This window comes from Peromyscus leucopus, chromosome 15, assembly GCF_004664715.2.
Source record: "Peromyscus leucopus breed LL Stock chromosome 15, UCI_PerLeu_2.1, whole genome shotgun sequence".
Classification (NCBI taxonomy): domain Eukaryota; kingdom Metazoa; phylum Chordata; class Mammalia; order Rodentia; family Cricetidae; genus Peromyscus; species Peromyscus leucopus.
Genome location: NC_051076.1, coordinates 3679245 through 3706080, shown reverse-complemented (window position 1 = coordinate 3706080; position 26836 = coordinate 3679245). Strand labels below are relative to the sequence as shown.

The 26836-nt window shown below is 44.2% G+C and overlaps 1 protein-coding gene across 1 annotated transcript in view; it reads left to right on the top strand.

Moving 5' to 3' along the window:
• Window positions 1-26836, top strand: part of Plxna2 (plexin A2) — a 179252-nt gene that overhangs the window by 55201 nt on the left and 97215 nt on the right. Inside the window, 2 exon segments of the mRNA XM_037211113.1 lie at window positions 19335-19410; window positions 19413-19468. Coding sequence (XP_037067008.1) covers window positions 19335-19410; window positions 19413-19468 — 132 coding nt within the window.

The window sequence follows — 26836 nt, the reverse complement described above, 5'->3', positions numbered from 1 at the left end:
ATGCTTTAAAGAGCCAAATCATCCCGTTTCTTAGAGTATCAGATATTCCTACATTTTCTTATCCCACATCATCCTCTGGGATTTGGGACAAATATTTCTTACATGATGTCAGAAACTGGCTGTCAAAATTAGACATCCCAGGATGCCACTGGTGGCGAATACCCCATTATAGGAGAAAGCACAGCTGTCTCTCTTCTCTTTTGGATTGGGGTGGGAACAAGGAACACCTCCCAATCCTGAAATAATTCTGGGGCAAGGGCAGACTGTTTTCCCTCTTCCTCTCTGAGGGTGAATGCTGTCAATAATCAAGCAGAGAAGAGTATGGGGAGCAAGGAAGGAATATGGTAGATTTGCTGGGAAGGGAAGTCAGAGAGCTCTCTCCCCCTGGAGCCTTCAAGGCTGACTATCCCATTCCCAATACTCTCTAATACACATATAATCAGCCTCTTCCTGATAAGGCCAATTTCCATACTAAACTGTTCATTATTGCCATCCAGCAGCAATGTACAGAAGTGTCAGAACCCATAAGCTTGGGGAGAGTGGACAGGTGAACGTATGAATGCATCTGCCTCCCTGTATTCTGTGGGGAGGTGCAAACCCCCTGGGAGGTGGTGATGAGAAGTCAGAACACCAACAGCCAAGGGTGACAGAAGGACACAGCAGAGGCTGAGTGCAGCTGTTCATGTAAGCAGCATGTATTGGGCATAGAAGTGTAAGTGTGCTAGACACCGTGTGACACTGGGTGAATAACTCACAGGATAGTGGGGGAAAGGATGCTATTGCAGTGGAGACCAGCATTGGAAAGAGTCACAAAGTCCCTCCAGCAGAATGAGAGCTGAAACTAGGAAGCCAGTGCTATATAGAGAAGGCTTCCTGGGAGGTGACATTTCAGCTAGGTTGTGCATGCTGGTCCAACTCTCTGTGACTCTAATACGCACGGTTTAAAACCTCCACCTCAGGCCTCTTGGGCTTTCTGTGCACATCTCTCATCAGGAGCAGTAGACTTCACTCCTGTGACTCCTTCCTTGTGTCTCACCCTTATTGCCCACAGTCAGCTCATAACCAGATCCTATCTGTCTGTCTGTCTTCTGCAGATCATTTCTAGCCATCCCACCCTACCTCCTACTACCTCTCTGCCCACCTCAAGGAGGTTTTCATGATCTTGTCCTGACCTTGAACTGGCTTTCCTGTTCTGCCTCCTTCAAGTTAGCTTCCACAGTTTAAAAACCCCTGAAAGGCTCCCTGCAGCCTTTAGGATATAGCTCAACTCCTGAGCAAGGTACTTGTATCTGCTAAACACCTACACTTGCTCCCACAGGCCTTTTCCATACTACCTCTGCCATGCTCAATACCTTGCCGGCTTTGCTGGTCTCTGTTATTCAAATTCTTAAAAGGTCTTGTAATAAAAAACCTGGAGCCAGATATTGGAGTAAATGCTGAAAGATCAGAGAAGCAGAGCAACTAGCCACTAGTTCTCACCTCTATGAAATCTTCAGCCTAAAAAGAGTGAGTTCCTGTTTCCTCATGCCTTATATACCTTTCTCTGCACAGATATCACTTCCTGCACAGATATCACTTCTCAGTACTGGGATAAAAGGTGTGTGCCACCACTGCCTGGCTCTGTTTCCAGTGTGGCCTTGAACTCACAGAGATCCAGACAGATCTCTGCCTCCCAACTGATTAAGAGTGTGTGTCACCACTTCTTGACCTCTATGTCTAATCTAGTGGCTAGCTCTGTTCTCTGATCCTCAGGCAAGTTTATTAGGGTGCACAATATATTACCACAGGTCTCTCTTTTCTTTGTTAGGTTCTCTTCTCCATCCATAGTCTCCACCCCACCTTTCACAGCCACACACACACACACACACACACACACACACACACACACACACACACACACAAAGCCCTGGATCATGCCAGTCTCCTGACCTCTGCTTAAGAAAGTCTCTATCCTTTCAGGCTTAACTCAGATACCACCTCCCCAGTGAAGCCTTTACAGATTGGTCCAATTAGAATAGTTGTTGCCCCCAGAATCCTACATTTCTTCTAGTTAGTTACAATGTTGAGAAGAGCTACCCTTGTATATCAAAGTCTTACATATTCTTTCCTTCTTTCTTTCTTTCTTTCTTTCTTTCTTTCTTTCTTTCTTTCTTTCTTTCTTTTCTTTTCTTTTCTTTCTTTCTTTCTTTTTTTCTTTCTCTCTCTCTCTCTTTCTTTCTTTCTTTTTTCTTTCCTTCTTTCTTTTCTTTCCTGCAATGTGTAGTATTGAGTGCCCTAGACTTTGGAGGAACATCAGAGGCTCTACTAAATTTTGCTCTGTCCATGTACTTGAAGTATAATTTTAAACAAGTCAATTAACTTCTCTGTGATTTCCTTCTCTCTATATATATATCACAACAGCAGTAGCTACCTACCTCACAGGGATGCTAGGGACTTTAATGTTTTTCTCCAGGTCAAGTATGTGGGATGGTGCATACTTGTCCATTATTCCTTGTTACTTTCTGCCTTCCCTGCTGGGTCATAGTTTTCTTCAGGCCAGGAAGCCAGCAGAACCCATCTTTGTATCTCCCAAGAAAGCCTTCCAAGAAAGGAGATAAAATGAGGAAGTTTCTAAGAGTTCATGAGTAGTTAGTGCTTATTTTATAGATAATAAACTTGAGGCCAAGAAGAAGCTGAACAATGTGCACAAATCACAAAGGTAGAAATCAGTCTGTCAGGAACATACCATGAGGGGCTCCCACCCACCTTTCCTGCTCAATACAAAGGCTATTTCCATCTCCTCTTTGCAAAGCAATGATCAGTGTCATGTCTCCAGCCTTCTTTAGAGTATCTCTGGGTCACTTCCCAATCAGTCCCACCTTGAACCCTCTGCATTGGTTAGTCTCAGCAGCCCTAAGCTCTTTGGCATTTCCTAAAGAGACAAGTTTCCCTACCTGTCCATCAGAGTGCTCTGCTTAGCATGAGGTGCTGTGCGGTCTTTAAATGGCTTGCAGGCAGAATCTGGGCTTGGTCTGAACACAGAGTTCAGACCAAGAAGGGGAGAGAACAAGCCTCAGTGCGCTCCAGTGGGCCCACCACCCAGCCTGCTGGGCACCCAGGCTGCAGTCAGGCGCCTGCTTTCACTGCAGACTTGATGCAATCTGGAAAGCGCATTAAACATTGCACAGAGTAGTTGACATGTAATTAATAAAGTACAGATTTTGGCTGGAAGCCTCAACTTAAAATAGCACCATGAGTGTAGGAAGAGGAAGGGCAGGCGAGGTAAGTCAGAAGATGGCAAGGCCAGTGTCTCTGAGAATATTGGACCCAGTTCTTGCTGAAGCACACCAAAACTAAGGTAGGAAAGAAAAACAATCTTTTACCTTTTTAAAATTAATGGGGTGAAACTGAGGCTCATGGAGACTGAATAAATACATATCCCACCATGCATCATTGGACAGAGCTGGGGACCCAGCCCTGGGAGAGTGTTTGACGCTTGCCCACACCCTCCACACCCGTAGGTAGTCAGAGAGCACTTTCATATATCATTGAGCTGCTCTCTCATGAAGTTGTACATTCCAGGACTGTTTTTAATTTGAGAGATGTTTTAATGGCATTTTGAGACAGACTGTTCCCTCACTGATTCTCCAGAGAGGCTGAAGGGAGCTTTGCATCTTCTTTGAAGAAAAAGAAGGAAAAAAAAAGCTTTTTTCCTGCAAGAGTGTTCAGACAGCTCTTTGCTGTAGCTAGCCAGCCTGCTGGTGAGAGAGGTGAGGAAGTAGAGGAAAAGGGAGAAAGGCCTCTGTGGTTAGTTCAAATGCCTGGCCTCAGGGGCTTTTGCCATTGAAGTAGGAGCCCTGTTGCTCTTTGTCATAGATCCCAAACTGAATTTCTGAAGTAAAATGCAAATTTCATCCCAGCTAATCAATCCTGGCAGGGTACCTCAAGCCTGCCAGGGCACACCCTAGAGCCTAGGAGCACTAGTTCTGGGTAAAGGAAACTATGATGGAAGGATCTAGAAGCTCCTAATTCAAACAGCTTTGACAACATAGGGGAAACTGAGGAATGTTATACCTATCATGATATTTTGTAGTGATACCTCATGCAACTTGGAATAATTAATCAATTTCTCTACGAGACAAAAAGAAAATGTGATCTTATTTAAACAGTGGTGAGTGGGTAAGGATATGTCAAAACCTATCACATCTCAAGACCTCCTGGGCCTTCTTTGAGAGTCAATGTATTACTCACATGAACAGACCCACAGCACCAGCTGGTATGGCATGATCCATGTTGCCTTTGCTGCCATCCTCCAGAGCATACACTGTCCCCAGCACACAGTAGAGCTTCACTGTGTCTGAAGCAAGGTACAACAGACCAAGTTCAGGTCTACTTTAAACCACCTAGGCCTCAGTATAGCCATCCACATGGTAAATGAAAAGAGCACCATGGGACATGGAGTTGTTGGGTGCTAGGAGTCACCTGTCCCTTGTTCTACCACTTCTTGTATCTTCCTGTCTTCTGTCCCATGCCTGGCTTACTACCAACCAGATGGATCAGATAATGAAAGGAACATGAGGAGTTTCTGCCACTATCTGCTGGCTTTCCAGGCAGGCACCTTGTTCTCAAATGTCCAAAACTTGAACCCACAACCTTATACTGCTACTTCATCCCAGGGAGATATGGGTCAGAGCTTCAGAGAAGAGGCCCAGCTATCAGCCAAAATTCTAGCTCCATCCTTTCTACTTCTGGGAGGTTTGTGTTAATGAAGAAGAGAAGGGACAGAAGAAATGCATGTGCTGTCCCTGGTAGCAGAAGGGTGGAAGCGGGAGACTAGGGAGTGGTGGGTTGGGTTTCACTGGCATTCCATTACAGGCCTTTGCTGGGCAGCTGAATCAGAGCTGAGGGAGATGCCGAGACCAGAGGAGTCTTACAGTCGACTGTGGGCAAACTTGATAGCCCATCTGGAATCCATCCACAACCAGGTCCCCTCCCCCATATACTGATCTTTTGGTGGAGCTGCAGTAGAGGAGCAGGGCCAGGAACCTCAGCCATCAGGCTGGATAAATCCTCCAGGTGCCATCTCTCAGCCCCGGCTGCCCCCTCCTTGCTTTGAGAGCTCAGGCCCTATGCACAGTCCCTGCTTCAGTTCCTGCCCCTTCCTTTGTGACCTGATCTGAAGGCTTTGAATAGGGCAAGAGGAAAAGGAATGCCAACAAAGTCCAAGCCATGCCTAGTTTTTTAGGGCCCTTGAATGCCAGCTCCATGACAGCAAGAAACCTGGATAGCCAGCCGGTATATTAGCAGTAGGCTTTCTCAGCCCACAGAAGTCAACTAGCCCCCAGCTGTTGGCAATCTGAATTTCCTCCATTGCCTATCACCCCAACACCTAAAAGCCCAAACTCTTGAGACAGAGGGAGCCAAGAACTAGAGGACAAGATACTACATGAAGGTCAGGGAGGACCGTTTGTTCCCAGCCTGGCACTGGCTCTGCCATGGCTTGTTTTCTGACTTTCCAGGACTATTTTCCTTTGTGAGAAGTCACCTTCCTCTCAGGATGAACATGAGGATCGTGGAAGGAAAATTAGATGATAGAGAAAAAAACAAACAAACAAACAAAAAAATGTCATGACCAAAATACTCCTCAGCAAGGGCAGAGAACACAGATAACAGATCTGTAACATAAGGCCTGTTACGGGGCCCAGAGCAGCTTTGCCTGGGAGAGTTGTGCTAGCTCCAGGGTGTCATCCCTTAAAGCTTCCAAGCAGGGATTTCCCCACTTTCTTTGCATCATCCCATGGCTTTGGCTGTAAGGAATCATGACCGTTTTATTGTTAATTGTCATATTTTGTTAATTTCTGAACACCTATCCAGCATGTGGGAGTGGGTATGCCTGGGGGCTGCTGGTTCCTCATCCAGCAGAGAACAGGAAGGAATTGCTTAGGGAACACCATAAACTGGCTTGAACTACTGGAAAGTGAGCTCAAGCTCTGTCATTTTGGAGAGGATTCTAAAAACCAAACCAAGCTACCCTTTTGTTGGAAAACCCCATGAGGTAAAAGGCACCTCAGACCACCTAGAGGAAGCCAGGCCCTTTTGCCCATCCCAAATCTCTTTAACAACAAACTCGTTGGGAACAGTGTGTTTTCAGAGTACAGCTTCCTGAATAGTGTTTGTCTAATCTGTCTGCCCCAAATCCCTCTCCAAACACTAAGTTTCCTGCCCAGCACAGGCAATCAGAAAGATAATTATCTGAGATTAAGAATGGGGGGTTATCCCTTTTAATTACAGGGAATAATTAGCCCACCTGATGTCAGCAAAGCCAATGGAATTAGAAGTAAAGTCTCGGTTGGAGTGGTCAGTGTGGGTGGTGGGAATGCTCTGAGTTCTGAGACTGTTTTCTCTTGGCCATGGCTGATACTGAGTTCCAGACAAATGTGGATATATCACTGAAAAGAGCATCTTTCTTGGTGATCAGGAAGGATGTGTATATGGGATGGGGGTGGGCGGACAGAAGAGGCAGAGAGAGAGACAGACAGAGATAGAGGTACACAGAAAGAAAAGCAAAAACAGCAAGGAGAGCTTCCAGGACTGAGAATGGGAAGATGGGGAACAGAGGAGAAAAAGAAACAAGGAGGAAATGAAGGAGGTGACCTGTAAACCAAGACTGGTTTGTAGACACTATTACCCCCGTAACTTTGCAGGCTAGCATTCCTGTTAGTTGCCCTTCTGGAAGGAAGTCAACAAGCAGAAGCTGCACCCTGCTTGCCTCCTCCCTCCTTTTTGCCTTCCTCTCTGTTTCTCCCCACATGCTCTCCTCTGATGCCTAGCACACTGATCTAGTTTTGCAACACAAGGTGTAGGTGCCAAATGCTGGAGACCTGGCTGTGGCAAAAACAGGGTGCTAGCCCAGCCCTCAATGATCAAGGTTGGGTGTCTTCTGTGGCCCAAAGAAAGGTTTTCTGCCCTGCAGCCTTCATCATCTCTCTGAGAAGATTCTCTTGGCTCATAAATGCATTAATTCAGTGATTCATTCATTCATTCATTCTTTTACTTTACAAATGCACCCAGAACTTTTACTGTTAAAAACTTTATTATTCAATAAAGGCTGACCCATAGTTAGTCCTGAGGCTTTTGTCAGTGTGTGGAGACCAGGCCAGTTGGAGAATTCTTTCCTACCTCTTGAAGCCACCTGCTCATCCTTAAACCATCACAGGTCCTCACTAAGAAATACCCACTGGGTGAATGCTGCCTACAAAGGGTGCTTGCACACATGCCCAGTGCAGAGACCGAGACTGAGCCAAAGCAACACTGTAGGTGAGGATCAGTGTAAAGGGAAGATGTGAGCATTATTATTTGCAAATTTTCAACCTCACTTTTTTTTCAAAGGAATTAAGGTAATTTATAAGAAAATATTGGACAACATAACAATACCTAACTTAGAACTAGAACATCCACGCCCCTTCCTTCACAGAGACAGAGAAGGGAATATACTACTAAGTTTAAAAGAGGCTCAGGACTAAGGTTAGATTTGATCTGAGGTTCCCGGCAGCCAAAAAACTCTTCTCTCTGGTGGAAGGACTCATTCCCATTTTCCAGAAAAGACTATTCCCAGACTTTATATTCTACGTATAATATATGATCGTGTGAGGCCTTGTACAGAATCCAGGACAAAAGTTTAACATCCAAATTCAGAGTCTTCTTTTAAATGTCAATTTTTAATATTAACCCCTCATCAAGTACCAAGGCTGTGAGATCTGTGCAACAACCAGTATTCAAGGAAGTACTCTCACAGAGTAACAAACAATAAAAGCATATAAGACCATAAAGAAAAGTGAACTTGCATGTTCAGATTTTGTAGTCCAAGACTGGAGAGATGGCTCAATGTTTAAGAGCACTGGCTGCTCTTCCAGAGGACCGGGGTTCAAATCCCAGCACCTACATGGCAGGTCATAATTGTTGGTAACTCGAGTTCTAGGATCTGACAGGCAAAACACCAATGCACATAAAAATAAAAGAAAAAATTTAAAAAGAAAAGAAAAAAGATTTTGTAGTCCCAGTTTGTGACTTTCCTGTGTTCTAAGTTGATCAAGGATAGAATGCAATTTTTAAAGTACCCTGCTGAGCTTGGCATGCTGCTAAAAGTTGCATAAAATGAACTATATGGATTCAACGTCTACCTCTAGAAATTTATAATTTATGTTGGCACTTAGATTAAGACTAAGATGGCAGCAGAATCATGTTAAATGAAAGAATAAGATGTTAACATCACACAAAAGACAAAGGTTAGCATCTTTTAGGGAGACTAATAAATTGCCTCAAGTTCAGGTCCTTGCTAGGACTGGCTGGTTATGACTTGTGGCCATTTGCCTCCCCAGTCTGAACCCCAGACTGGGGCTTTGGTGGTGTGTGATATGGGTTTGGTAGTAAAGTGAGGGTCAGTGTAAGGTGCCTGGTGCAGTACCCAACCCATAACAGCTTTTAGCGTTAGTAGGACGAGCCATGAGAAAAGCAAGGAGGTGCAGAGCTCTCTGGGAAGCTGGGAACCTACTTCCTTTTCTGAGCCATCTCCTTCCTCATAGCTAGGACTTACCAAGGCCATTTCTGGAGATACTTTATCATAGATGGTTCCTCAGGAGCCAGAACTCACCTCCCCCTCAACATTAGATCTGTTTATATTATAACTTGATAGGTATCTGTGACTTCCTTTTGATCCATCTATTTCCTTCTTTGAAAAAGGCCCAGACCCTGGGTGCTGCTGAATAGTCATGGTTTAGGTCTCTCCTGCCTGGACACCCTCACAGGCTACCCAGCCCTCAACCTTCAGGCCCTTTCCATTATTGTCCCTAGGAAGTTCTGATATCAGACAAAATAATGTTTATTCCCACCTCTCTTAAAGGAATCTCTGTCTGGAGTGGTTGCAGGTCAGTGCCCTGAAGCCTCCAGGGAACAGCCAAAGGGGCTGAGATGAGAATCCATATGACCCCACTTCTCTCAGACACTTTCTCCTAGTATGTCCTGAACCAACATAGCCAGATACAGAACTAGGAGTCAGTACACACAAGGCTGGTCCATTGAACATACCCCTGCCTCCTTCTCATGCTTCTTTGCAGCTTCTCTGGTACTTCCCAGCTCACTGCCAAACTGTCAAAAGCACCAAGAGGCAAAGTGCTGTTCAGTTAATGATCGCAGCCCCAGGAGAGGTATAGAGCTCTTTTAAGAGAAGCAAATGTAGGGGGAATGGGGATGTGGGAGGGGCAGAGGGGGGATGCTTTAGTGCTTGGCACAAAAGCCAGCTCTTTCTAAAGCACAGATTAGAAGTGGGCAGGTCTGCTCAGCTGCTTTCTTTGTGGGTGAAGTACTATAGCCACCCCTTCACTTTACTCCTTTTCAGGAAGTAAAAAGGGTCAGAGTCAGAATGCTGCCATCCTTTGATGGGTCCATTTGCCTCAATGTTCTGGTCCCCAGCACAGACCCTGTAGGGGCCCTAGCAGTCCATTCCTTCTCCCCCAGAACTTGGGTCCACCTCCACCACTCTCAGCAGATGGACCTAGGCCTTTGGCTAGCAAGCAGTGCAGGAGCTGGCAGGGTACACAGTAGTACCAGGCCTGGAAAGGCTGGAGATGCATGCAGCCTAGTATCTTCCCTAGGTCCTTAATCTGAGGAAAGACCTGTACTAAACACATGTAACTTCACTGGGAGACACACCAGCAGCTATGGGGCTGAAGGGCTATCAGTGCAAGAGGAGGTAGCTTTGGGTTTAGATCACCAAAGAAGATTAGTATCCTAAAGGTAGACCAAATTGTAAAATAAAGATGCAAAGACAAAAAAGCTGGGGATGTAATTGGAAAGGGGTAGAACACCATGTTAGCTGGATTCCAGTGACAAACTGGGAAGACTTTTCTATCAATGGGGAGAATTAAGGGGTGTGTGTGTGTGTGTGTGTGTGTGTGTGTGTGTGTGAGAGAGAGAGAGAGAGAGAGAGAGAGAGAGAGAGAGAGAGAGAGAGATTTCTTTCAATATCCCAAAAGTGATGTACACTCAACATTTTTTTTTAATTATGAGACCGAGACAAGCAAGAGAAAGAAAATTACAAACATCTGAAATTTAAGGAATTTTGCATACAGAAAAGGCAGGATCAAATACGTGTTTTAAGAAGATTAATCTGGCAGTGTTGGGTAGAATAGATTAGAGAATGAATATGCTGGAGGCAAGGAGACTTCTCAGGTTATTGCAGCTGCAGAGATAAGAGGCAATAAAAACCCAGACCCAGTAGTTAGCAAAGAGACGAGACATACAACATGTGAATATAGTCTCCATTTCTCTTGGTCACACACATTTTCTGCACCATGGTACACACACTCCATGTATATTGCTTTAAGAGTTCTTTTAAAATATCAGGTGGTCACTCTGCATCCAGACACAGGCCCTGGGTCAGGTCATAGTGCTCAAAGCCCCAGACTTCCATCCTGCAGCTCAAAAGCCACCTTTGGTGTTAAAGAGAGCAGATTACCATTCCAGATTATGCAAGGTAGGGCAATCACAGACTATTGAAAAGAATGAGTTAATTTTAGAAGGTAATAACCTTTTTTAAGTTCCCTACCCTTTGCTCTTTTTCAAAACTGCAGATAATCTTTTGCCACCATGCAGGAAACAGCTGTGTGATCCTTCCCTGAAACAGCAATCCAGAGGTCCTCAGCACTATACTGTGTAGGCACAGTTTCTAGTCCAAGTGAAGGCAGTCCCCTTTTGTTTGACAAGACCTCACAGAGGAGCAGAGTGGAAGAGAGTTTCAGAACCAGGCCCAACCAACTTTAGGTTCTGCTCTGCCACTTTCTAGCTGTGATCAGCTATATACATTTAACATTTCTTCCCTGTAAAGTGGGAGGGGGCCTACCTCATGGAGTTTGGGAGATTATTCATGTTCACACACCCTCAACCTTTAACACTGTGGATTAGATAGAATAGATACAAATAAATACGTTTAAATTAATTAATAAGGAGAGAAAGCTATTCCAAAGCATATGTATGTGGAAGTGCTGGCTTCCTTGTCCTACCTCCTTCAGGGAAAGGAAACCAGCCTTTCTCAATATGCCTACACCTAACCCTGCTATCCACCCATTCCAACACCTGTTGAGGAACGCTGGCCTGCCCTCCACATGACCCCAGAGTCACTTCTTGGTCAAAATGCCTGGGCATCCCCAGGAAAAGGACCTGTATGTGGTACTGCAAATAGAGATTCTTGCATGAGCTTTGGGTAAACAAAGACTCCTTGGTCTTGGCAGAAGTTCCTCATTACTCTTTATTAATTTGCCTTCCCTCCTTCCCTCCTCACCCCTCCCAATTCTGTGCACTGTGTGAATTATAGCTTTGCCTCTGCATAATGTGATTTCATCTGTGGCTGCTTAATGCTTCAGCTGACTCTTGCTGTGTTTATCTTAATGTTTCCCAGAACACTCTACTACTTCCTATGCCTGACAGTGTCTCTTGTTTCTAGCTCCTCAGACCTGCCCAGCTCTAAGGTTCTAGCATTTTGTATAAGGTACATGGCTGGGCCCTTAGAAAAGCCCCTCAACTGGACTTTGCCTTGGTTTCTTTCTGGTTTTTGTAGTTCAAACCCATTGAAGAGGATAGAACCGAGGATATAGATTCTTTTTGCTGCCAGGTCTTAATGTCACTCTCCCATGAGCATTCAAGCGAAAGGCTCCAGGATGGGAACCTCATTGCTTCTAGGAAGCAAGATCTGAGTTTAACCACAGAAAGGAGAGAACAGAGCCCACATCTCATCCTGGAAGTGGCGTCTATCAGCGACTGTTTGGCCATCCTCCCTTGGCCCAGGAGGAGCAGAGAAGACCCAGTTTAGACCAAAACCCTGGCCTTCAGTGTTCTATCCACTCTTCAGCCACTTTCTCCAATCTAGACCGCATATTTATCTTATTCATTGTAATGCTCAGTAAATGTTTATTGACTTCTACCTTACATGCCAGGCTGTTAATAGTCAGACTGTTCCAAGATGCCAGAATCTGAAGAACTCTTTTCTGCATCCTAGGGAGAAGCCCATCATATCCCAACACCACCCCACCCCCAAATCCAGATGCCTCAAGCCCTGTGAACCCCTCTGCTACACCTCCTATTCTCCATTGAATATCTTGGGAAGTTTATAACAGAAACAGAAACTGAAATAATTATATCAGAAAATGGCAATCTCCACTGTAAAAAGCCTTTGTGATTGACTGATACTCAGTGTTGGGAGTGTGCATATACTACAGCAGGCATCTTAGCTCAGGATGTCTTAGTTGCCTCCTTTTTCATAGACGAGGGATTCTTGACCCCATCTCCTTTTTTTCTTTTCCCTTGGCTCAGTGTAACCCACAGGCTGCTGAATTCCCCACCAGTTATCAGAATATTTGGGGCCAGACACATAACTATCCTTCAGGGAGCCTTGGCCCAATGAGCTCTGACTTTGCACACTTTGTTACCTTTCTGGAGCTCTGAGGACAGAGCTGAGACCTGCAAGGTGTTCTGGGATCTGCTGCCACCCTCTTGTGTGTGTGTGTGTGTGTGTGTGTGTGTGTGTGTGTGTGTGTGTGTGTGTGTAACTGTATGTGTAGGAGGGAGGGAAGATCTCAGAGACTGAATTACCAAAGACTTCAATCTATAAATAATTCGGGTCATGGAGTCCTACAAAAATAAACTTCAGCTTGAATCCTCTCTCACAGCACTAAATGCACAGCTGCAGATGTGCACTCATTAACTCACCAGAGTCTGAACTCTGAGAGCAGCACCAGACACCCCACCCACTTCTGCAAAGACTGGAATGTGCGTGCATGTGTGGTACACATACGCACACAAACACCACCTGTCAGGTACACACAGAACACACATGATATACCAAACACACATACCACACATTAAACACAACATGACACATGGATATACAACGCTACACAGACACGTGGAGGGGCATACACATCACATACAAAGTATGTGTATGACATACCACACACACACACACACACACACACACACACACACACACACACACACATCATATACACAGACACATCACACACCAAACACATATATGCCACACACATACATACATGACACAGAGACACTACACAGAGAAACAAAGACACACACACATCAAATACACATAGACCACACCAGTTACACCATACTACACACACACAAATATATGACACATATCACACAGAGATACAAATGTGCACCATGCTACATATCAACTATGTAATATACCGCCTGTGCATTCTCATATACAGTTGCAGATATACCACACTACACAAACACAACATAACACACATGTGTGTACGGTGCAAGCCCAGAGTTCTGAGCCAGAGCCAGCCAGTAATAACCTTAGGACAGAAGATGCTGTGAGTCTGCTCAAGTTACTATGGCACCTCAATAACTTTGCATCTGAACTCCCTTCCTCTCCTAAGTGCTAAGGTCCTAGAAACCAGATTTTCAAAAGATCTGGGTTCAACCCCAGTGATGCTACCTTCACTTTTGTAGTACACTTCACATTTGCCATAGAAGTAATTCCCACCCTAGATCTGTGTTCAGGCTTCATCTCCTCCACAAAGCCTCTCCTCAGGGCCCCCCTCAAGGCAGATGGGCCACCCCATCCTGAGCTGCCATCTTTAGTTTGTGAAGATGACTTGGGCTTTCCTGTCCCCATCCTGAGCTCTCTGAAGAAATGCAATATCATTTATCAGTTTCCTCTGTTCCCTAGTGCAGCCTGGCTCATGGTAGACATGTAATAAATAAATAGAGGGTAGTACTGGAAATATTAGCTAATAACTCTTTTCATTTCCATGATATCCTTTTTGTGCTGAGAGAGAAGAGTAGCCACTCTCATCTGGCAGCTACAGAAACTATTATATGAATAAATAAAATGGCTTGCTGCAAGCCACACACCAGTTAATATGAAAGTTGGGATTAGACTCTGCCATCACCAGAATCTTAGGCCCCAGCAATGTCTGTCAAACCCATTTTCCTTCCTAGATGATCCCTAATCCTACTGCTGACCAATAGCTCTTGTAAGCTATCATGACCATTGTTTCTGCTACTAACAGACTGCTAAACCTCACAGACAGACTCCGTGACAGAATTAACTAGAAAAGAGACTGATACATAAGAATTGAGGAACCATAGGTAAGCCAGTCAGCTGTGCATGCTGGTCTGAATGGGATGCTCAGGGAAAGGGGTTGCCATTCATTTCTATTCAGACACAGCTATGATTCAGAGGAAAGAAATAATAGTGTTAAAGTCTTTTCTTCCCTGCCCCTTGCCCTCCAAGAACAGACATTGTATTTCCCCTGAGCCCTACCCAACTCACTCTTGCCCCAAAGCCAGCTGTATTAAACAGAATTTTGGTCCCCAAGTAAATCCCTCCAATTAGATTCTGAGTTATTTTGTCCCTTAGAAAATAGGTAACAGTCTACTATGATTGAGGAAGGCCTGAAAGATGAGAAGGTAGGGAACACTTGGATTCCAGGTCTTCCATCTACTCTGTTCAGCTATGCTGTCCTCTTGACACTCATGTGAGAAGCCCCCTCCCACCCCAGCCTATGGTGGGACTCCAGCTCTATGAATCCCCTTACCTGTGTGACCATGGGGGTCACACAACTCTCCTAGCCTCAGATTTATCATCTATAAAATGGGAATTAAACTAGGACTGACAACAGAGGAACCTGTAAGGATAAATTAGTTCATGTTTATTATGTTTTAAACAGTAACTGGCACATTTTAAGAGCTACACAAGTGGTAGCTATCAATAATCTACCAGGTCAACAGCACCAATCTGACATATACCAAGTATGTTGTCCTACCTTCAGGCAAGGTTATACCTAAATGTGAAGCAAAATGAGTACCTTGTACTGAAAACCTGAAAAGGATAGCCTAGTCTCTTGGGCTATTAGGTGTCTACAGTTAGGTGTCCCTATGGAAAGGGTTCTTACTGAAGCACCTGTCAGTGTCCTTGCATGAATTTAGGTACATTTTGTCTCTTACTGTAGTAAACTGAGTTTTAAATTATATGCTTTCTGAACCTTGAGCAAGCAGCACAGCCTAGTAATGTCTACATGACCATTGAGATTGAGCTCTCTCAGGAGAGATGTTGTACTACTAGAAAACATGAGCTGGTGGTATGTCTTACCTTGCCATATTACCTCCCTCTTCTTTCCCACCTCAGCTTTTCCACTGACAGGATGTCAATAACTTCTTACGTGGTCTACTCTGATTGGATTATAAAAATGGTCTATTTTAACTTATTAGTATCCTTTGGGTTATTTAAACCTGTTCCTGGGAATACAATACTAAAGAAAGCTGCCACTTTGTGGGACACCACAGAATAGACCAAATTGCTTGGCTTTAAAATCCCACTTTTGGAGCTAGAGAGATGGTTCAGCATTTAAGAGCACTGGCTGCCCTTGCAGAGGATAGAGGATCATTTCCTAGTACCCCTATGACAGGTCATAACCACCTATAACTCCAGTCCCTGGGGATCTGACATCCTCTTCTAGCCTCTTTGGACACTGTAAGAATAGGATACACAGACATACATGCAGGCAAAAAACACATACACATAAAATATAAATAAATATTAAAATCCCACTTTTGTCCTGGTATACCCCAGCAGTTTCCTGCCATTAGCCATCTTGTGCCTGGTATCAGTGGAGGACAACTCTGTAGGTGAGAGCTCCCCTGCTTGCTAATGAGCAGTCTCTGTGTTAAATGTATGCATTCCTGAACTGTCAAGGCCCAAAGTCTTGAACCTCAGAAGGCAGTTAAGAATGTGATTCTCTGTGTCAGATACTGAGTGGGCAGATTGCTTATTCTTGTTTTCACTGAGTCTCAGAGAGGTGACTCCCCTAAAAGTATTCTGTGCCTTATCAAAAGTCAGAAGGAAATAACCTGAGTCCCAGGTCCACACTCTGCCCACTTAATGTGCCACCTCCAGGGGGAAAGGCATTTGCTGCCAGCTAACCTCCTACCTCCAGCAGACCTGCCCCCTTTCCCCTCCTTCTGGTCTCTCTGGCCTTCTTTGAGTTTCTTGAAGGGTTACCTAAGCTTGTGGCTGATAACAGGGAGTAGATGAGTATTTAAGAAAGTGCTGATTTATTGACCAATACTTTTCTTTCTAGGATTTGGACAGAATGAACTATAGCTTAGTTCAGGTGATTGCTCAGAATCTTCTGTTCTAGTTTGTTTTTTGCATTGGTATTTGAGAGTTATACAGACTTGATTCTGGTATCTCTGGTTCATTAAATAATTATGATGGCAGAAAGGAAATTTTCAAAGCATCTCACCAGGTCTCCAGTACAGTGGGAAGGTAAGGGACTAGCCATCATGGAACATAACTTCATGTGTGATGCACCTTGTTGCCTTGCATGGTACTACTTGGTCCCTGGGACTACAGAGGTGGGGACATGTTGTATTTATTCTTTCTTCTTCTGACTTTGTGTCCAGACATTGCTCTGGGGCTCGTAGCCAATTCAGATGAGTGGGCAAGGTGGCTGCTCAAGCTGACAAGGGCAAACAAGCTTCCTGAGGCAGGATATTCAAGGCCTGGCCTAAGGGAAGGGACTGCTTCTGCAGCTCTTGAGTGGAACTGGAGACAGCTCTCTTTGAGAGAAGAATTGGTATGAGGGTAGGGAAATTTCCTTTTGGATATGACACTTGGCTGACTCACACAAGAGCCAAAGTCAGAGTACTCTATGTCATGGAGACAAAATTGAGCCAAGTCAACAGGAAGTCATATAATGATCATGTCTGTCCTCAGGCCCAACAACTTCTGTAACTTAAAGCTGCTATATTTTTTTTTTTGTGACAGCTTTTAGAAATTTAAGCCTGTTGATCCAAATGAGAATTCTGATTTGAATAGTAAAGAGGCTCCTTTTAATTGTTGGGGGTGATACCATGTAGAGACTAGTGATTAGTTCTTCCTTCTGCCTAAATCTCCAGGTTAGGAAGTGGATATCTCAGCCCTGTAACATCATGACTAACTCAGTGTTTTCCTCAGTCATATGAAGTAAATGCCCATCCTCATCTCACCTCTGGAAGGAAGAGCTTTGGTAACATTTGTCAAATTAACTGCCTTTAATGGAGAGAGACTACTAAAGTGATAGAAAAGGGGTGGTGGTGGAGCGTAGTGGAAAGAAGAGTCAACCCACAGAGGAAGGACCATGAATAGCAATGGCTAAAAGAATACTCTTAGTTTCATTGAGCTAACCCCTGCAGTTTCAAGCCAGAGCTCCCAGGTTACCTGCCAAAGCAGTGGAAGCATAGGATCCCAGGATAGACCCTAACCCAGTTCCTGTCCTTGAGATCCAGGTAAAAGGCCTCAGGCCATTGGGCACCCAGCCTCAATAGGCTCATGGTCTATTTGCCCTCACCTCCAGCCCATCCCAACAGGTACATGCCATAACCAATCTTAGGCCCCTTCATTATGCCACTCTCAGGAAGTGCAGAGGTGGAAATGGTAGTTGGCATCACACTCCTTCAACTCTCTAGTAAATACTGTAGCTGACCCTCCCCACCTAGCCAGGCAGATCTGAATTCTCCTCTGCTCACTATCTTTCCATGTTACTGCAGTATCAGGTCCAAGGTGAACCCTTGAAATAACTACATCATGGTGTCCCACCCTTAGAAACTCTCAGAGTATGAGGATTACTTGTGTAGAAAAAAGAAACAGTTAAAGAGAAGAGAATGGAAAGGTGTAGAAAACAAAGCAATTCTACCTATCTTGTAAATATTTTTGGATCTCACTAAAGAATCAGAATTATCTGTCAGCTGGATCATAGTTCATATCCTTTCAAAGGTGTTTCTCAAGCATTCCCCTGTATCTATCACAATTTGTGTCTAAGCCTCATGCAGGTCCTCAGAGGGATATAGGGAAAGTGGAAAACACATATCCACCTTCACAATGTTAATGACTCTACACATATTGGAAGCAATTAAAGAAAAATTCAAATAGTAAGTCAATACATGTTAGCTAATACATATACAGTGAACAAATCAATTGATTATAATCTTAGGATACATGTCTAATAGAAAAAAAAGGGCACAAGCTGATGTAATTAATTATCAGAGGGCAGGGGCCTTCTCAGGGGAGGTGACTTGAGTCAGAAGGTATGTAGGTAGAACGGGACAGGGAAGCTGGAGTAGGAGAATGGGTAGGGGGTGAATGGCAAGCTGCTGATATGGGATGGAACTGTGGATGGAGCCCATTTACACCAAGGACTCCTTGCCAACAACTCCTTACATGAAATTCTTTCCTTGAGGACATATAGGGATCAGCCAGATTAGTCTTTCTCCACCTTCTGTGCAAACAGCCTCAGCATTACTGGGAATCTCCCACCAAAGCAGAGGCTATGGTCTGGCTCAGCCACACACTTCCCAACCCCTCCAAGTAATTCTGAGTGTGGCAGGATAAGAGCATTAGGTATGGACCATACTCTCAAAGATTCTGATTCATGGGTCCAGTTCTGAAATTCACATTTTTTAAAAATTCACAAGATAAGCTCAAGTATGTATCCTGGGCAGAGGAGCCTTAGGTAAATGATGACATTAAGGTCCTTTCTGTTTACTGTCCTGGGGTGGGGCAAAAGAAAAAAAAAGCATACTTCATCTCCCTATGTAACTTACAAATACAGCCAACTGGCATCTAGGGGCAGAAAGATTTACAAGGCCTGAAATCTTCAGTCTCCCAATGATGACAACAAGGTTTTTGATGATCTGCATAATTGTCCCCCCATGTCAGCCTAATACAAGGGTATTGTATATAGATACTGACTCTCCAATCTATGGTAAGTATACATATACACACTCACTTACATAGGCACATCACAAATAATGTAAATAGATGTAAATGCACACAGGAACAACTGCACAGGGACAGTCAGGCTCTTTCATATGCATTCAAAGATAATTCAACCACCATTAGGAATCCCAGACCAAAACTGGGCATGGTGATGCATGATGCATGCCTGTAATCCAAGAATTGGAAAAACTGAAGGATCGTGAGTTAGAGCACAGACTGGGTTACACAGTGTAATCCTGGCCCCAAATATGTGAGAGAAAGGAAAAAAAAAGGAGACAGGGAGGGGGAAGAAAGAAGGAGAGGGGGAAACAGGGTAGGAGGGAAATCTCAGGCCCTGCACACTGAGAGTTGATTGAGAATGGATTAAGAGTTTAACATAAGTAGCACTTCTTTCAAAGCAATGACCTGAAGGGGTAGCAAGTGTCTTTTGTAAGCCACCCCTCCAAGTAGAAGCAGATGGTCACTGAGAAGGCTGAGTGTCAGTACTAAGGGGAATTTGTTTTTCTTGCAGATTCGAGCTGATGGTCCCCCTCATGGCGGGGTCCAGTATGAGATGGTCTCTGTGTTCAAAGATGGGAGCCCCATCCTCCGGACATGGCCTTCTCTATCAATCAGCTCTACCTGTATGTCATGTCTGAGAGACAGGTAAGTGCTGATACACATCTCTCCTTTCCAAACTCTAGGAAACCTCTGATAGCCTATCAGCTGTGGTCAGAAGTTATTCTGTCCTACGACAGAGACTCTGAGCTTACTGTGCAGGGTTTCTGAGAAAGGCAGAGCCCTGTGGCATTTGCAGAGAGGTAGAGGGAGGCTGCAAGGCCAGCCTCTTCCTAGAAGCTTCTCTCTAGGCCACAGCCCCTGTCTGTGTGAGTGATAAAAAGTCCTGCAAGAAAAAGCTAGACTGAGCCCCACAGCATGGTGTGATTAGGAGGCAGATTTACTGCTCCTGGGCCCACAGAGTTGGCTGCTCATGGGAGCCAAAGAGGTGTAAATAATCTAGGCCTTCAGGCTGGGCTGGCTCCTGGAAGACAGGACTGAGATGGGGCCCTAGAAGGAAATCAAATCTTGTCCTGAATCTGAGATTGGATGCAGGATGGAGCTGGTCAGTTCTGGAAAGCTGAAACTACCTACAAAGGTTGGAAACCCCACAAGAGAAGCCTCAATCCTTTGCAAAGTAGCAACTGAGCAAGCCTATCTTCCTAGACCTAGGGAAGGAATTATTCTTCAGCTCATATTTTTTTCTCCATGTGTATGAAGAGGGAACTATGGGAAGAAAAGGAAGAAGGGATGATGGGGTTTACCAGATCCTCAGAGGAAGGAAACTAGGTGAAGTGCTTAGCCATGGCTGGTCGGTTTTTTTTGTTTGTTTGTTTGTTTGTTTGTTTGTTTTCCATATTTTTTATTTATTTTACAATACTATTCAGTTCTACATAATAGCCACAGATTCCCTTGTTCTCTCCCTTCCTGCCCCCCTCTCCTTCCCCCCAGCCCACGCCCCATTCCCACCTCCTCCAGATCAAGGTCTCCCCCGAGGACTGGGATCGACCTGATAGACTCAGTCCAGGCAGGTCCAGTCCCCTCCTCCCAGATTGAGCCAAGCGTCCCTGGATAAGTCCCAGGTTTCAAACAGCTAACTCATGCAACAAGCCCAGGACCTGGTACCACTGCCTAGATGCCTCCCAAACAGATCAAGCCAATCAACTGTCTCACCTATTCAGAGGACCTGATCCAGTTGGGGGCCCCTCAGCCTTTGGTTCATAGTTCACGTGTTTCCATTCATTTGGTTATTTGTCCCTGTGCTTTATCCAACCTTGGTTTCAACAATTCTCGCTCATATAAACTCTCCTCTTTCTCACTAATTAGACTCCCGGCGCTCCACCAGCGGCCTAGCCGTGGATGTCTGCATCCAGATTCCTCAGTCCTTGCATGGGGTTTGTGGCACAACTATTAGGGTGTTTGGCCATCCCATCCCATCACCAGAGTAGGTCAGTCCCGGCTGTCTCTCGACCATTGCCAGCAGTCTTTTGTGGGGATATCTTTGTGGATTTCTGTGGGCCTCTTTAGCTCTTTGTTTCTTCCTTTTCTCGTGTGGTCTTCATTTACCATGGTCTCCTATTCCTTATTCTCCCTCTCTTTTCTTGATCCAGCTAGGATCTCCCGCTCTCTTTCCCTCGACCCTTGCCCTTCATTGCTCCCACTCATGTCCAGGCTGTTCATGTAGATCCCATCCATTTCTCCATGTCTTTCTTGGGGTCCCATTTTCCAGGTAGCCTCACTGGTGATGTGAGTAGCAGTCCAGTCATCCTTGTTCCACATCTAGCATCTTCCTATGAGTGAGTACATACCATATTTGTCTTTCTGAGTCTGGGTTACCTCACTCAGGATGATTTTTTTCTAGATCCATCCATTTGCCTGCAAACCTCATGATGTCATTGTTTTTCTCTGCTGAGTAGTATTCCATTGTGTATATGTGCCACAGTTTATTTATCCATTCTTCAGTTGAAGGGCATCTAGGTTGTTTCCAGGTTTTGGCTATTACAAACAATGCTGATATGAACATAGCTGAGCAAGTACTCTTGTGGTATGATTGAGCATTTCTTGGGTATATGCCCAGGAGTGGTATAGCTAGATCTTGGGGGAGATTGATTCCCAATTTTCTAAGAAAGCATGGCTGGTCGTTTTATCCTCTTGATCAGGAGATAACCATGGATCAGCAGCAGCCATGGTATTACCCTTTTTCTGAGGAGGACAAAAAAGAAAGAGGTTGTCTCAGAGCTAAGGCTATGCTTACTGACTGGGAAGACAACCACACTGGAGAACCCACCCCTTCACTAGGTATCTCCTATGTCTTTCTTGAATGTTCCTCAAAGACTCCAGTGTCCTTGGTCAGTTTCACCCTTCCCAGAGTTCTGTGTGTTCTCTTTTCAGAGATAAAGAATCTGGATCAAGGGATGACAGATGAGGGACTGAGCAGGAATGAAGAAAAGGGGATGGGTGCATGGTGGCATTAAGGAAAGCAGTGATGCAGCTCTAACTTGAAAATTACTTCTTAAGAATAGATGACACAAATCATATGCTAATTGCATGCGAATTACATCCTCTTGAACCCACCTGTCTTTTCTACCTTTATTCGTGTGGCCCCTGCAATTGAGGCATAAACAGATCCAGTTGAGAACTTACTAGAACTGAGGGAAGTTTTGCCAACCCAGAGTGGGTAAGGCAGTCCTAGAAATAAACATTGGCCTATTAGCCCATAAAATAGCCAATGGGTCTTGGAAAAGGGTTACTGGACAGATAATTATTGGGAACAAAGTACTGGGAAAATATCAGAACAAATGAGGCTTGATTGCTACCCTTAAATTGATTACAATCTAATGAGGGAGACATGTCCCCAGAGATCTGTACCATCAGATACATTTCTATGAGTGCTCTGCATTTTTCTCCTATTCTCTTTTTTTTTAAGACAGAAACTTCTTTGTATTTATTGGATGGAGGTATATGTGTATATGCATGTGTTATGTGTGTGTGGAGGCTAGAGACCAATCTCTTGTCAATCCTCAGGCACCATCCACTTTGTTTCTTAAGACAGTGTCCTTCACTAGCCTAGAACTCAACAAATAACTAGGCTGACAGGTTGTAAGTTCTAGGGTTTAGCTTTACTATGCTCCCTACTACTGGGGTTATATATGTGTAGCTTTCTTTTGTTTACATGGGTCTGGAGGTCCAACTCAGATCCTCATGTTCATATAGCAAGCACTTACTGATTGAGCCATTCTCCCAACCCCAAAGAGTTATTTTTAAATAAGAAAGTAGATGTTTCTCATTCAAATCCAAGCACTACATTTTAAGAACAATCACAACTCATCAAATCCTCCTGTCTAAAATATAACACCCTGTAGCCATATGGCCAACACCCAGATGCTTCTGCAAAACTACCTACAGACAGCAAGATGGAGGGACAGAGAGATAGAGCCAGGTGAAAGGGTGGCCACACGGGATGAAGAGACCTTTCTTTGGTAGTATTTTCAGATACTCTGTATGCCTAATGACCAAACAGATCTGGGCAAGAACTTACACTTGGGTTCCCTGAGCCTATTGACACATGAAAACCAAGGTACGAATAGCAATGACCAATGAGAGTTTACGGTGAGGGGGAAAAAAGGTAGCATATCTTTCTTAAATGGGATGCTTTTTGAAAATAATGTGATAAAATGCAGGCAGAAAGGGGTGTAGTTCAGTGGCAGAGAGCTTGCCTGATGTGCTCAAGTCCTGGATCCTATTTCTCGCACTGCACGGGTGGCTGAGAAGAGAGGCTGGGTCAGAAATGAGGCTGTTGGGTAGGCTTCAAGTATATAATGGGCCCTTGGTCCATATCTGAAAGCATCAGCCCTAGCCACATCAAGTATCTCATTTATAAATATTCCTTCATTCCTCCTGTCTTTTGCATCAGATGCCCTGTTCTTGTTATAGTCAGAACCAGACAGATTGAGTAGCAGCCAGCCATGGGGAGCTGAAACTGGAAGCCTTTGGGTTTAATGCCATGGGGCTGAATCTGGTCAAGTGAGATATTAGTAGGAGCTCCCAGTAGTACCAAGTGGAGTGGGGCAGTCAGGAGGCTGAGAGGGATTTGTGATGGAGCTCAGAAGCCTGTCACCTGGGGAGCTGTAAATCATGCAGAAGAAGCAGCCAGGTGACTTCAGCAGGGGTAATCCAGGGCTGAGAGCCAGGAGCAGCTCATGAGGCCCATCTGTCTGAGGCCATGGAGCAGAGTATTGACACTCAGCATGGCCTCGTAAAGGACACAGTTTAATGTGTGCTAGGAGGACAATCAGTAAGAACAAAGTCAGGCAGCCTGTTTTCTCACTCAGTGTTTGCCATTACTTTTCACATTATCCCACAACCTTAGCTTATGCCTTTGTTAATTAAAGGATGTGAATCAAATAATGAGGTATCTCTGAAGCCCCAAGTCCTGGGTCCCATCTCACAATTTTATAGCTGAGTTGCCTTGTACAAGTCACTTAATCTAGTGTATCTCATGCAGAAAAGTGTGAGATCAGTTGAGATAACAAATGAAGACTCTCTTCTTATTCAGCATCAAAGGCCACATACATATTCATATGTAACTCCATATGTCACCTCCAGCCCTCACTCTCTATAATCCTATTACTAGGTATGTAGAGGTGTGGTTATTAGGATGAAGAAAATGGCGTGTGAGAGATAGCTGGCCTGGCCTGAGCCACGAGGCCCAGGTTCTGGAGCCTCTAGTCCTGACTCTACCAACAGTTTCCTAGGGGGCTGGTCTATTAACTCCTCAGGGACTTGGGAAGGTAAACTTCCAAGACAGAGGTGTCAGTCTAATTCTGGCATCTCCCAGATCTTAGCAAGACTTAGCAAGGTCTTGGCTTGGGACTTATAAAAATAAAGTGGGAAATAAATGTATTTTTATTATTGCTGAATCAACAGAGTATATGTTTTCCTTGATACTTTAATTTGTGTTTTTCTTATAGTTTTCAATATTATTCTTTTCCTATATGTCTTGGACAGTTCTTGTGATGTGAAGTCTCTAGGAACAACCCTGGGGTTCTGGTAATTTTTCTTTGGTGTTTTTTGCTCAGTTTATAATGTGTCTACATCATGAATAAAAAATACCTTTTCATCAATTATTGATGAATTTTGGATGATTGTTTCTTTTTTCATTTAACTCTGTATGATTTTTATGGTCATTTTGGGAGGACAGAACTGATATTCTAATACAGTGGTTCTCACAACCTGTGGGTTGTGACCCCTTTCGCAACCGTTTCACAGGGGTCATCTAAGACCATGAGAAAAACACAGATATTTATATTACAATTCATAAAAGTATAAAATTACAGTTATGAAGTAGCAATGAAAGTAATTTTGTGGTTGGGGGTCACCACAGCATGAAGAACTGTATTAAAGGACCTTGGCACTAGGAAAGTTGAGAGCCACTGTCATAATAGATGAAATGACCATAATTAGGTTATTGTCATGAAGTGTCTCTTCTGCTACTTAAAGTGTTTATTGAAGAATACATTAATAATTTTCTAAATTATTTTTTCAGATAACTTCATTATAATTTGAATTTTATTTTCTCAGTTTTGGAACACATCTCATACATAGATCAATTTTCATGTTCTTCTGCAAATAATGTACTCAGTAGCAATATAGATAAGCTTGACATTAGATTGCAAAATCTTTCTAAAGGAAAGATGTATGCAGCCAAGTGCTCCTAAGAGTATCTTCCCACCAGGTGGTGGTGGTGCACGCCTTTAATCCCAGCACTCAGGAGGCAGAGGATCTCTATGAGTTTAAGGCCAATCTGGTCTACAGAGTGAGATCCAGGACAGGCACCAAAACTACATAGAGAAACCCTGTCTCAGGGGAAAAAACTATCTTCCCTTATCCATGATCACTATACTGAATAGGAATTTGGTAATCAGAGAGTATGTTCATGGGCCAAAAATGTATATGTTTCCTGTTACTGTAACAAAATATCTAAGACTAGGTAACTTATAAAGTGAAGATGTTTGTGGGCCAAAGTCAAAACAGCATGGTCTAATTCCTTGTAGGGGCCACTTACCTGTGTCACAGCATCTTAGGAATTATCAATGACATGAACATGCTTGAGAAGGGGAGATCACATGATAAGACCAGAAGCCAGAGAGCTGGGGAAGGAGCTAGGGTTGCTCTTTAACAGCACTTTTGTAAGAACCAGTTTCTTCCCAAGGACAGCACCTTCAATGATTTAATTACATACCACTGCCAGTCCCCTTAAAGCCCGTACAGTACTTTATAGCTTGTCAGGCTTGTGGAGCACACTCAAGACATATCCAAATTTCAAAGGACATGATGGGAAGGATCCTTTTGATAATTTCACTTTGTAATACACTATGGGCAATGTAATCTTTTTTATTAAAAAATTTTTTATTCATTTTACGTACCAACCACAGATCTCCCTCTCATTCTTCCTCCTGCTTTCCCACCCACCCACCCCTCATCCCTTCCTCCAAAAGGGTAAATTCTCCCTTGGTGGAGTCAGCAAAGCCTGGTACCAACAACTGTGGAACCTGCATGGGACTGAACTAGACCCTCTGCATATGGGCAATGTAATCTTATGTCTTCCCTCTATCTTCCTGTTCTCCCACCCTTTCCCAAAGATGTGGTACCTGTTATATCCTTGAGACAATGTGAGAGTAGAATCAGTTTTCCAATTCTACCTTGAGAGGTTTCCATCTCTGTGCAAAGCTAGAGCCATCCAATCTCGCACTCAGATATTTCTCCCTCCTCCTCCTCCTCCTCCTCCTCCTCCTCCTCCTCCTCCTCTCTCTCTTCTCTCTCTCTCTCTCTCTTCTCTCTCTCTCTCTCTCTCTCTCTCTCTCTCTCTCTTGTGTATATGAGTGTGTGTCAATTAACTAAATGTAATTAAGACATAGTACTAGTAAGAAGTGTTGAGTCATTAGTGCCACTGCCTAACAAGTCAATGTTAATGTACTCTTAATGGATCTATGGCTTGGCCAGTCCCAGGAGGAAACTTGGAAACAAAATTCTAGTCCTGCTGTTAATTGCCCAGGTGTTCCATCAAGAGAAGGCTAGCTCTTCCCTAGAAAGCTACCCCAACTTCAGCAGTAAGTCAGCAGATGTCATGAACAGGAATACCACTTGCTCCCAGACCCTCAGCGTCTAATGGAAGTCAGTCAGCAAGGCTGGGAACCTTAGGCTGGGAGCCAAGTAAAACAGCAAGTAAGATGATGAAAAGAAGAGGCACAGCCTGCTTCCAACCCAGCTTGTCAGGCTGGCCACTCCCAGAAAGGGAATACCACTCTGTCCTCAGGGTAGATGGGAAAAGAGTGTAGGAATGGAAGCAATTATTCTATTTTATACTTTAATTAGATTGAATTAGCAGAGGGAATAGAGGCATAAAATGATCCAGCGAAGGGTGAAATGGAAAAGGAGAGTCACCGTGCAGAATGGCTCCATGCAGGCTGGAGAGAG